Source organism: Globicephala melas, chromosome 6 (genome assembly GCF_963455315.2).
Source record: "Globicephala melas chromosome 6, mGloMel1.2, whole genome shotgun sequence".
In the NCBI taxonomy this organism is placed as follows: Eukaryota; Metazoa; Chordata; class Mammalia; order Artiodactyla; family Delphinidae; genus Globicephala; species Globicephala melas.
Window position 1 is genome coordinate 24,292,296 of NC_083319.1, and position 13,215 is coordinate 24,305,510.

At 52.1% G+C, this 13,215-nt stretch overlaps 1 protein-coding gene across 4 annotated transcripts in view; it reads left to right on the forward strand.

Moving 5' to 3' along the window:
* Nucleotides 1-10,042: 10,042 nt before the first annotated feature.
* EPB41L4B (erythrocyte membrane protein band 4.1 like 4B) overlaps nucleotides 10,043-13,215 on the forward strand; it is a 144,030-nt gene continuing 140,857 nt past the window's right edge. For all 4 annotated transcript variants that reach the window (XM_060300650.2, XM_030859072.3, XM_030859074.3 and 1 more), the window contains exon 1: nucleotides 10,043-10,441. In XM_060300650.2, the coding sequence (XP_060156633.1) occupies nucleotides 10,139-10,441 (303 nt within the window). In that variant the 5' untranslated portion in view covers nucleotides 10,043-10,138. The remainder of the gene's footprint in view (nucleotides 10,442-13,215) is intronic.

The following is a 13,215-nucleotide window of genomic DNA, read 5'->3' on the forward strand; positions in this document are numbered from 1 at the left end:
GAAATGACCTTCCTAAGGCCAAGGGATAGTAGGCAGGGGTAGAATTAGGTCTCAAAGTTAGTTTTCAAACTCCAGACTTTCTTGTAACCAATGGCCATTGGCCCTCTTACCGAGGTAGGGGAGCAGATTAGGGACAGAAAGCCAACAACTGAGGTAACTTATGAAAGTTCTTGAACACTTACCAGGACCCCTCACTGGGACCCCTCCCCCTTCCTCAGGCCTGGCTCTGTTCTCTGGCTCTGTCTTCCCAGCACCTCCTGGCTGGACTCACTGATACTGCTTTTCTAGCAGGCTCAGGCCTGCCCCCATTCTGAAGAATTTCCACCAGCCAGGCCTGCACAGAGCAGGGGATGAAGAGGTAAACAAGACATGTTTCCACCTTCAAGGAATTATCAGTCTGGGAGGGAAGGGGACTCATCAGCCAGAGACCTAGGAGTCAATCCCCCAACACCTGCTTCTTTTGCCCTACAGCATACCCATTGCCACATCGTACTGGGTTTACCTCCTTCTTGCCTCTCAGTTCTGTCCACTTTTTCCTCTCTAATCCAAGCGGTCATGATCTGCAAATGCTAGCTCTTAGCAGAGGGAGATGTGTGTGCACATGGCATTGTAAGATGACAGGAAAGGGAACCCACCAGATCTATCTAAAGAGGGTCAGAAAGGGCTTTGCTGAGGGGGCGATCTGGGTTCTGAAGGGTGAATAAGAGTTTGCAGGTGGGAAGGTGGGAAAACCTATTTGAGGGGCATCAGATTCCAGTATAAAATCTTTTTTTCAAAAATTTTTATTAGAGTATAGTTAATTTACAATGTTGTGTTAGTTTCTGCTGTACAGCAAAGTGTATCAGTTATACATATACCTGTATCCACTCTTTTTTAGATTATTTTCCCCCGTATGGGTCATTACAGAGTATTGAGAAGAGTTCCCTGTGCTACACAGTAGGTTCTTTGCGCATAAAGTCTTGAAGGGCCCCTTAGGGTGTCTGAAGAATGGCAATAATTTAGAATTCATGATGGGGTGGTGAAGTGACAGTGGGGCTGCATCAGCAGGCAGGGCAGATTAAGCCTTTTCCCTGTAGACCATGAGGAACCACGGAACCACAAAGTCTCCAAGGGGGAGGTGGGGGAGGGAGCTCTGGTTGAAACTATGTTGTCTCCCCAGCAAATAAACATAGGCTGGCTAAAGATTTCTACATGGAGTTTGTCCAGATATGAAATATAGAGAGCCCTGGGCCCATGTCCAGGCTCCTGGAACTCTGTCATTTTCACCACTGTCCCTTGTCTTCAGCCCTGCTGAAAGATTATAAATAGGGAAATGACTCAGCCAATTTCCTTTTCAGAATGGGCGCTCTGGGGGCTGAGTAAGGGGTGGATTGGAGAGGGAGAGACTGCAGGGGACGCTGCGCAATGGCCTGGGGGATCAGGTAGTGGTGGTAGAAATTTGGGGATGGGGGTATAGATGTTGAGGAATGAGGGAGAATGAGGTAAGTTTCTAGCTTAGATGGATTGGCAGAGAAAGGCCTTACAGAGCTCCCCACACAAGGAAAGTCTCCTTGCCACTTCTTCTCTGCTCTCCACCTTAAGAAGATAGAACACTGATCTGATTGGTCAAATTCCACGGTGGTGGTGAGGTCAGGTTTACTTGTGCGTGGTGGGGTCACTGAGCATCAAAAAAAGACACACAGGAGGGTGACTCTCTTCCCTTCATCCATACCTGAGTACACTCGCCTTTGCTTCTCTAGGCAGCAAAGGAGGAAACGCGCCCAAAACAAACAAGGGCTGGGGGGGAGGGAAAGGTCCTCTTTCAGCCTGGGCCCTGGGCTCCACCCCAGCTTTATCAGAGAGCCCTGGGCACTGGGCAGGTCCAGAAAAACAAAGCACACCTTGTATCTCCCGCCGTTGCCCTTGGTGCCTGTTTCCCTTGGGGATCTCTGGGCCAGAGAGGGGAGTGGCTGGCAGTCTTCACGTCCTCAAAACCCCTGCCTTTATTCTAACAGCTCAGTCCAGAGGGAGGGAAGGGCTAGGGGAGGGGGAGATGAAGGGATGAAAGAGAGGGTGGAGTCTTGAAGGTCAGAAACTGACTCTAGGGAGTAAAGAGCTACGGGGCGGGGGTGGGGGGGGGCTCCCAGTGAGTCAGTGAGGGTGGGAACTGTGGGCAAGGGCCAGGTTTCAGTCTGGAGAGCACGCCGAGGGAGGGACAGAGGCCCAACCAAGCAGCCCTGGGATCAGGGTCTCCAATCCCAGTGCGGCGGCTGCGTACCAGCTACTCACCGCAGGCGAGTCCCACACTTCTCCAGGCCCCAGGTTCCTCAGCTACGAACTGGGGGCAAAAAAAAAAATGTCATGAAGAACCTAGGGGTAAGACAGGAATAAAGACACAGACCTACTAGAGAATGGACTTGAGGATATGGGGAGGGGGAAGGGTAAGCTGGGACAAAGTGAGAGAGTGGCATGGACATATATACACTAACAAACGTAAGGTAGATAGCTAGTGGGAAGCTGCCGCATAGCACAGGGAGATCAGCTCCGTGCTTTGTGACCACCTAGAGGGGTGGGATAGGGAGGGTGGGAGGGAGGGAGACGCAAGAGGGAGGAGATATGGGAACTTATGTATATGTATAACTGATTCACTGTGTTATACAGCAGAAACTAACACACCACTGTAAAGCAGTTATACTCCAATAAAGATGTAAAATAAAATAAAATGAGCAAAGAACACCTCACGGCCAGGGTTGTCTGGCAGAGTCATTAAATGCGGTCACATCTGTGACAGCGCTTAATAAACCATAAACCTCTGCACGGCATAAAGACCATAAAGACGTGTCATTCTTCTCACTCTTCCCTTGGGAATAAAAAGCAGGTGCCTCTGATAAACATCTGGCGATTCTCAGCTCCACCCAGCTTCTCTCCAATCAGCCTTCCCTCCAGCTTCAAAACAATGCCATTTATTCCTTCCCCCCAAACACTCTCTATATGTTTGTTCTCTGATCCTTAGCCCTTTGGTCTTTCCCTCCCCACGGGCTTCTTCCTTTTTTTCTACTAATATGTATTGGTCTCCCCGGTATTAAAATAAGAACTATACCCCCCACACACTTCTGCTTAGTCCTCTTGCCCCTTCTAGCGACTACCCTATCCCCTCCTTCTCCCAGACTTATACTTTTACAGGCTTTTGCAGTTTATAAAGTTTTTTTTCCTTTTTTTGCACCCATTATCTGTTTTGTCATATCATTAAGGTCAGAATAAAACTTTGAGGTTAATAGTACTCGCCCAGTTTTGCAGATGAGAAAGTGAGTATCAGACTAGGGTCCAGCAGAATCCTAGCTCTCTCTTTGATACCTCACTGCCTCCCTTTGATGCTAAGCTTTTTAAATGAGAGGCCTGGATCTGCCATCTCCATTTCCCTGCCTCCAACTTCTCATAACCCCATATAATCCATTCACTGCTTCAACCGCTGGACCGCTGGACTCTCTTCAAGGTCACCGGGGCCAATAGCTCCTTGCCAGCTGGCCCACTTCAGAGGCCCCTCGCAGACCTTACTCCTCTTAAACCTTCACTGGCCTGCATCTGAGCCTACCCACTGCCTTCTCTTTCTTCAAATTCTCTCTTTCCTTGGCTTGAACTAGACCTTGACATCCACCACAGAGAAGGAGGTGATGGAGAGAGCTCCTTTTGTGTCTGTGGTTCCTGTAACTTGGTTGTGTGATGTTAACCCAGGTGCATCATGGAACCCTCACTTTGGAAATCTGCCTCCACAGGGTGCTCTGAGCGGTGGCAGGATTTCAAAAGTCCATCCCACCAGCAGCAGCAGCTCAGTTGCCAAGGGCTTTCCCCGAAAGAACAAGTTACCTTGGTTTTGACCAACTTGGCAGAAGATGGGTTTTTGATTTGATGGCAAATAGGCTCAGAGCTGTCATATCTTATGACTTGGCTGGGCCTGGGAAGGTTAATGTCAGAAGTCTGGGACAGAGAAAAAGGGTCACTACTTGGACGTAGACTCTCCCAATAGGAGTGGAACAGGGACCAGGGAGACAAACCCAGCTGTAGGTGATGGGGTAGGGGTGATATCTAGTTCTGCATTGTCCAATATGGTAACCACTAATCAGATTGATATTTAAATTAAAATGAGGACTTTCCTGGTGGCACAGTGGTTAAGAATCCATTTGCTAATGCAGGGGACACGGGTTCGATCCTTGGTCTGGGAAGATCCCACATGCCGCAGAGCAACTAAGCCCATGTGCCACAACTACTGAGCTTATGCTCTAGAGCCCGCAAGCCACAACTCCTGAGCCCGCGATCCACAATTACTAAAGCCCACATGCCTAGAGCCTGTGCTCTGCAACAAGAGAAGCCACCGCAATGAGAAGCCCGCACACTGCAACAAAGTGTAGCCCCCGCTCACCATAACTAGAGAAAGCCTGCATGCAGCAACGAAGACCCAACGCAGCCAAAAATAAAAAATTAAATAAATTAAAATGAAATAAAATTAAATATTTAATATCTTACTAGCCTCCTTGCAAGTGTTCAATAGTCACATGTGGCTAGTGGTTGCCATATTAGACAGCACAGATGTAGAATGTTTCCATCATTGCAGAAAGTTCTGTTGGACAGCAGTGATTTTAGACCATTGGATACAGAATCAAAGGTAAGCAGTTGGCTAAGAGAGAGTAAGAGATAGGTGAGCACATCAAGCATGTCAGGTAAGAGGGGGCTACACCTTGGGCTTCCCTGGTGGTGCAGTGGTTGGGAGTCCGCCTGCCGATGCAGGGGACACGGGTTCGTGCCCCGGTCCGGGAGGATCCCACATGCCGTGGAGCGGCTGGGCCTGTGGGCCGTGGCCGCTGGGCCTGCGCGTCCGGAGCCTGTGCTCCGCAACGGGAGAGGCCCGCGTACTGCAAAAAAAAAAAAAAAAAAAAAAGAGGGGGCTACACCTAAGATGAAGGCAGGGAGGCAGCAAGGTGGGCGGGCACTATAGAAATGCCCCCCTTCCCTTCTCTGTGGTCATCGGCAGCATGAATGTTAGGGCTATCGCGTCAGAGCCATGTGTGTTTCCCCAAAGCGGGATGCACATCCTTCAGGGAAGAAGTGGGTCCTCAGATAGGATACACATGCTAGGGTGGGCATCAGCGAAGTGGGGGACACCCCTCTTTCTCTCCGTATGTTGATCTCTGTGTCTAGACACAGGGCTGGGTTAGTAGATGTTTGGATTGGAGACCTAGGGATTAGATGTTGAGGGAGTCAGAAATTTGGGACTCAGTTGCAGTTGCCAAAAAGTCACTTTTGTCACTGCCACTTCTGAATCTAGAAGTTTAGATGACTTATGAACTCTTCATTTATTTCTGTAAATTCAGTGATGAGAATTGCTTTGCTAATGATTTGCTTAGAGATGAGTCCTTTAAAGAATGAACAAAGTGAGTCCCTATTCGAAATAATTCTTATGCTCTGTGTTCAGGAGAGAGAACAAGTGAAGCCAGCGAAAGATCTGGGACCTGGAAAATCTTTATTCTAATCTGATTCACTCCTTAAACTGTAAATTCCAAGGGGTAGCTTCAGGCATGGCTGAAGCAGCAGGCTTAACACTGCTGGTTCCCAACAATTTCAACAAGAGTTCCAGGACTGACCTTCATTGGCCTGACATGGGTTACTGCCCAGTTTTGAACCAATAACAGGTCACTGAGAAACGTAATGCTCTGATTAGCCAGCTCTGATCATGTACCATACCTGAGGCAGGAGGTGGGGTCAGCTTCACCTAGACCACTAGGCCTCTGAGTGGAGGTGAAGTAATTCTGCAAAGCAACCCAAACTCTGTAACCCAGAGAAGGAAAACGGACGCTAGGCTGGCCATAGCTGCCCACTACACGGTCTTTAATCCATGATAGCTATTATTATTGTAAAATCATAGCAGAAAGTTTAAGCCGACATTTACTAAACACTTGGAAGGGTAGGGAGGGCTTTGTGGGGCATCGTAAGGTCTCCATAAGTGTTTGTGGAAGGAAAAATGTGTGAAAAAACAGAAGCATACATTCAAAGGTAATCTTGTTCTATGGGAAAAGAAAAGGCATCGGAGGGAACGAGGGCGCGATTTGACTGAGTCTAGGAAACAAGCCAGGAGACAAAGGATAGGGATAAATGGTACATTTCTGAGGGAGCTCCTTAGAGACAGGGCTAAGGGCTGTTTAATTAACATGTAAAACTGCTCTGGAGGAAGGGCGTATAGAAGGAACTCTCAGGGTTTACTGATGACAGAACTCTGGGAGTAGGGATGGGAAGGAAGACGGGAAGTTCTCATGAACCTGAGGAGGTGGGTAAGGAAGTGGTGGCTGAGCTTTAACGAGGGGAAGGCAAGAAGTGACTCTAGGGGTCAGCTTCTAACTACTGCCCATGAAGTTGAGGAACTCAAGCTACTGCTCATGGCCAAGGAAAGGACCTGGAATTTAGTGTAGACGGTTTCTTGAGAACTTCAGCTCAAGACCGTTCCTGTTTCTAGACAGGAACACAGGTGAAACACTAAATAATCGTTTGAGGACCAAGAGGCCCGTTAAAGAATGATGTGTTGGCACACAGGATACATGCACAGTTCTGGCCCATTTTCATTGAACATAGAGGAGGTCTGAGAAACGGCCATTAAAATTTCTGAAGGGCTGGTACAGAGCTTGGATAACAGGGACAGGAAATTTTTAGGGTCCAAAAGGCAAAGATTAAGACAGAGCAATCACTGAAATATGTAACACTGAGCAGACGAAATGCAAACTTACTCATCAAATGTGGAAATTCTGGGGAGGAAACTTGGGTGACAGGAAATTTAATCAAAGGAAGGCCTGAGCCTCTGTTTTTCCTCTGTGTGGTGGAGAAAATAGTGCTTAAATCACTATTGTGATGAGGACTGAATGAGATCAGTTAGGTGACGGTGCCTGGCACAGAGGAGGTGCAGGTAAAATTAAAGCAATCTGGAGTCCCCATGGGATTCTCAGTGACATGGTATTGTCGGCAGCACATGGGAGCTCGAGTCAGGAGACATGAGTGTGAGTCTGGGCTCCAATCCAGTCTTCATTTTCTCCATCTCTAAAAGGCAAAAGCAATACCTACCCCACGGGGCTATTTCGACAATGAAATGTGATCCTGCATTCATTCAATGAGTGTTTATTGAACGCAGACTACTTGCCAGACGGCAGGCTAGATGCTGGGTGGGGATACAATGATGAATAAGGAAAAGTCTTGTCTTCATGGAGCTCAGCATTTAGTAGGAGGGAAGGACAGAGGATAATTGCAAATTGAATGACACTTACTTTGAGAGGGATGGCACTATGACAGTGCCAAGAGGCTTTGAAAACGGCAGTGCACCAAACTAATATGATTTACCACTGCACTTGTATGCATTTCCTATCACTGCTGGAATAAATCACCACAAACTTAGTGGTTTAAAACAACACAAGGGGACTTCCCTGGTGGCGCAGTGGTTGAGAGTCTGCCTGCCGATGCAGGGGACGCGGGTTCGTGCCCCGGTCCGGGAAGATCCCACATGCCGCAGAGCGGCTGGGCCCATGAGCCATGGCCGCTGAGCCTGTGCGTCTGGAGCCTGTGCTCCACAACGGGAGAGGCCACAACAGTGAGAGGCCCGCGTACCGCAAAAAAAAAAAAAACCCCACAAATGTATTATCTTACAATTCTGGAGCTCAGAAGTCAGAGATGGATTTTACAGTCTGCGTTAAAAACAAAGGCTACGTTCCTTCTGGAATATCTAGGGAATAACCTGTTCTTTGCCTTCTCCAGCTTCTAGCAGCTGCCTGCATTCCTTGGCTCCTGAATGCTTCACTCTGACTTCTGCTGCCATTGTCACATCACCTTCTCTGTCTCTGACCCTCCTGCCTCCTTCTTATAAGGACCCTTGTGATTATATTGGTCCCACCTAGATGATAACCCAGGATAATCTCCCCACCTCAAACTCCTTAATTCAGTCACATCTGCAAGGTCCCTTATGCCATGTTCGGGAACATATTCACAGGTTCTGGGGATTGAGATGTGGACATCTTTGGGGGGCCATTATTCAGTCTACCACAGCACTCCTGGGCTATATAGTGTGAAATGGGCTACCCTTAGAAACCAGTAAGCACACTGGGCTACCTTTGAACACCAGCTTGCTGATGGTATTCTATTAAGTCAAGTCTTGAGGGAGGGGAGCAGAGTGGGTATTGGAAGGCTGATTGCAGGTGCCCCCTCAGAATACACTGTCACCCGGTAGATCCCTGTAGAGTCATAAAGGAAACACTAGGCAACAAGTGAAGGTCCTGGCTGCTGCCATTCAGGAGCTCTGAGACCTCGGGCAAGGATATTACTTCTCTAAGAAGTCCCAAACTCCACCTAAGTCAATGGGGACAAATAGAACTACCTGGAAGGGTTGGAGTGAGGATAATGAAAATATCATCCATGAAATCACCTAAGACAGTGCCTGATCCTCAGTAAATGGCGATTTTGGAATGCCTCCTGAATTCACCCCTCCCTTTCTCTTGCCCCTTTGCTGTGGCCACTGCCTCCATCCAGGACTGTCAGAAACCATCATCGCTTGCCAATCATGTCACATGCCTCAGCTTGGCCGTAGTTAGGAGCAACAGTTTTAAATCCCAGCAAACGAGCCCCTATTAACCATGAAATCTGGAGCAAGTCTCTTAAGCTCTCTAAGCTTCAATTTCCTCCTCCGTACAATGGGGATAAAACCGACTATGGAACCAGGCTGTGTTGAGGATTTAGTGAGATGATGAATGGGAAGGGCTTAGCATAGTGTCAGGCACACACACACACACACACACACACACAAATCAGTGTTATTCTTCTCAAGAGGCCTGGCCTCCTTTCAGCCACACTGAAACCCACTTCTCCCTGAACCAGGCCTTGAACATGTATACCTGAGGGGCACCGTTTATAAACCCTTCCCTCCGCCTCCGATATTCTGTGTGTCCTATACTATCCTCCTCATGCCTCAGTTCTACTCCGCTTCTCAGTAACTTGTGCAAGCTTTACTAGCCTTCTCAGTTATGGCTATTTATGCAGGCCTCTGCCTCGATACTGGACACGAATTCCCTGAGGAAAGGTGTTCTTCTGTGTAGTCGGTTGGAAAAGTACACCCCTCCTTGCCTGGCCTCAATTTCCTTATTTGGAATGAGCCCATTGGACTGTGACGGCAGAAAGGGCCCTTCCAGCTCTGAGATCTTAAACTGACAGAACTTTAAGTAGCAGGGACCTGGTAGATTACCTAGTTCACCCCTATCCTTTTCCAGAAGGGGAAAGTGAGGGCCTGGTAGGGCCTTCGCTTAATGCGCTTCTCTCTCGGGCCTCCCAGGCAAGGCTCCCCCGAGGGCATGCAGCGCGTTTTCCTAACTAGGCAAGGGGAGACTCTCCGGCGTCTTCAGGGCTCGCGGCGCCGGAAACACGTGTGTGCTCACCTACGTGTACACACGTGAGCACACCTACAGCAGCAGGGGGCGCTCTGGCCGGCAGGGGGCAGCACAGACCCGGTTTGCAAATACCCGGCGCAGCCCCGAGGGAGGAGGGCGTGCTGCAGTCCCGGCGGTGGTAGCGGCGGTGGCGGCGGAGGCGGCGGCTATAGGTGCAGCCTCCCAGGTGGGAGGCGGGGGCTGCGGGCGCAGGAACAGGCGCCTGGGGAGCGGGCGTTCGGCTGGGCCTCCTCGGGCCTGGGCGCGGCGAGTGGGAGCGAGCGCGCCAGGAGCACGCAGGCGCCCTGCTCCGGCTGGCCCTCGGCCGGCGCGCGGCGCGGAAGCAGCCCGCAGCCCGCCCCCGCGCCCCCCGCGCCCCCCCAGTCCTCGGGCCGCCCGCGGCCGGCAGTCGGGAGCGGCCCCTTGGCGGCGAGCGCAGGCCGCCGGCCCGCCAGGGCGCGTGGCGGCGGAGGCGGCGGCGGGACGGCTCCTGGGCCGCCCCGAGCGCGCCCTCCCGCCCGCGGCCACTCGCAGCCGGCGCTGGCTGGGCCGGCGCGCCCCGCGGGCAGCCGAAGCGCGGCCTCGTCCTCGGCGGGAGCGAGCCCCGGTCCGCAGCCGGCGGGAGGCGGCGCGGGCGGCCGCCTGCACTGACGGCGTCGCGGGGCGCTCCTGGGCGGCGGCGCAGGGGGCGGAGGCAGGGGACGCCCCCAGCCAGGATGCTGCGGTTCCTGCGCCGGACCTTTGGCCGCCGCTCCATGCAGCGCTACGCGCGGGGCGCGGCAGGGCGCGGGACCGCCGGCCTGGGGGACGAGCGCGACGGGGGTCCGCGGGGGGGCCCGGCCGCCGCCGCCGTGTCCACGCTGCCCGCCGCGCCCGGGGGCAGTGTGTTCCCAGCCGGCGGCGGGCCCCTGCTCATGGGCTGCGCGGCCGTGCACATCTCCGCCGCCGGGGCCTCCAAGACCACCCTCTACTGCCGCGTCTTCCTGCTCGACGGGACCGAAGTGAGCGTGGACCTGCCGGTGAGTGACGGGGCCGGTCCGGGACACTGGCACCCCGCGGCCCTTGGGGCAGCTCCCTTCCCCCGATGCTTCCCTCTGGGGCGCTCCCCTTGTACCTCTCCGGGATCCCCTCCCCCTTCTGCAAGCACTCCTAGTCTGGTTCCCTCTCGGGCCACCCCGTCCTGCTCTCTTCCGGGGCCCCATCCCTGGCCCGCGCCCCCGAGTCCCAAGTCCCCGCCCCCTGGCGCGGGTGACTGGTGTTCCCCTTCTATCCCCCAGGTTCCTGCATCGGCCTTCTCGGTGCTGGATTATTGGTTAGAAAATCTCAAAGCAATGCGGGGCTGCCATGGGGTGGCCCGCTTGCCCCGACAAACTCGCCACCAGGCCTTGGTGGGACGGCAAGGCGGAGAATCCCCCTCGCCTGCTGGCCGGCAGGTGCCCCAAGATTGGGAGCGAGTCGGGGGACCACTTCTCTCTTCTGTTCCCATCTTGGTGTACCACTCCGCCCCACCCCCCCAACCCGGTCCCATCCTAAAGAGCCCCTCTAGCTCGCTGCCTCACAGGCGGCCGGGCGACTTGGGAGCTAACTCTAGAATGGATCCTCGCGGACCAGGCCAACTTTGCACCGGCAGAGCCCCTGCTGGGGCGCTGGGAGTCGGCCCTGGGGTGCTCCCGGGCCTGGGGCGCCGGACTTTCCCCGGGGTCTGTGCGTGGAGCCGCGGAGGCACTCCAGGGCAGCTGCGCCGCGGCCTGAGCCCCGGTCACCCGCCCACAGGTGGTTGCACCCCGCCGCCTCCGGCAGAGAGCTAGGCTGGCGCTGCTGTCCCCGCCTGGGCGTCTGGCTACCAATGTGTCTTTCTAGCCGAAGGGGCCAGATCTGATCAAATCAAATCCGCACATTAGTGGGGCGCCTGCTGTGCACCCGGCGCTGCGGCAGACGGTGCCTTTGGGAATCTTTGGGTGTGACCGAGGACACAGCCACGATTGAGCTTTAGATGAATGTTACAGAGCATCTCGAGGGTTTCAAGGGAAAAAAAATAACATACCGGGACTTCGAAAGAAAGCATTTAGGCCTCCTCGGGTGGGGGAAATTGGACGTCATGAGAGAACTGGGAATATTGTAAGGGTTTTAGATGGGAAAATGAGAGCCTGCCTGGCTTGGGGTTTAACGTTTCCTTGTGTAGGTTTAATTTTGAGACAGTGTCAGTTTATGGCGATTTTATTTTTGTGGTTCCTGGTGCTCTCCATAGGATATCATTTTGTTATGATAATACCCTTTGGGGGCCTTTTTATTCATGGAAAAGGAGCCAACATTCCAGTGCTTAGAGCAGTTGTCTTTACAGTAGTATTAAAATGTTACTGCTTCCCCAAGACGGGTCTCTCCAGCTTTTATTCAGCTGGGAGAGGAGGCCTGAAGGGGCCGGGAGGGGCGGTCGGGGGGGCAGCCAGTGGTGAGGTGAGTGTGTTGCTTCTGGAGCAGGCAGCTGGTGTGTGGAGAGGATGTGGCGTATTCTGCATCTCGGATCTGGGAAAGGAATGCTCTGGTTTGGAACTTTGACAACGCTCATTGCTGATGGTTTTCTTGTCTGTTCCCCGGGGATGATTGGTTTATAAAATGTAATGCTTCTGTCAGGTTTGTGCGACAGGCTTAAGCTGTGTTTCTGGGATGAAAAATGCAAACCCAGTAAGATGCATGCGTAGTGAATAGACCCAAACAGGTACCCAAATGAACAGGTTGGGACGGGAATGCTGACTTAACCACAGCTGGTGGAACCCTGGCCCAGTGTGAGGGGAGGGGGATTTTGCATCCTAAGAGGTTTCTTCACTTTATTAAAGGCTACTTGACAAAAGAATTCACCAGGTTTTCTTATAATGGCAGATTTTTTGATGCTTTAAGATGTTATTTAGTGAACTCCCAATTTTATTTATACAGACACGCATATGCATATATACCCCGTCCAAAGGCAAATCCAGAGCAAATGCTGGCTTTTGTCATGTGAGCCCTTGCCTGGGGAGGAAGGATGGAGAAGAATAAACAGTGAGCACGGCTCATCGATTTAAAGATTTATTAGGCATTAGAACTGCATCGCACAGTCTCCTGTGCTCATCTTCCCAGATCCGAGTCTTAGTTCCTGTATTTAATTCTCAGAGTTACAAGGTGAGCTCCAGGCGGCCAGCTCCCCATGAATCTGTGGCATGCGTGTGCCTTCTCAGCCCGTTTCACCAAGCTCACTTTTTATGCTGTCCTTTTTGGCATTTAATCCCACTGGTCATTATTCTCGTCTCCTGCGTTCCTGGATTTTTAGCGCTTCCTGGGCCCCGGGGTTGCTTTGCTGCATGGCGCACAGGATCTACCTTTGACTGCCATCTCCCTAAGCTGGATTGTCTGTCTCCAGTCACTCGCACGGGCACAAAGCACACTTGCCAGGCTAACGATAACTCTTTTGTAATTAAAACCCTCTGGTAGTGGTAGCGTCGAGAATTCGTCGCTCAATATACTAACGGTGGTTATACATTGTCATAAGCCGCTTTATTCGCTCTAGTCAGAATGCCTGTGTTCCAGAATTGCCTCGAACACAACACCCTCACTGTGATCGTGCTGGGACACCTCGGTTTTCAGTTGTCACCATTTCTTGGGCGTCTCTGTGTGCCAAATGCTGGGCTGTGGAACCAAAGGTGAATGAGAGGTGGCCTTGAGGCTCTTGGGAAACACGTGTAGCAGAGCGTCTTTTTATTGTTAAGTGATGCTGAGTGATAACGACAGGCTCACGGGACAGGGTGCTGGTGGATGAATT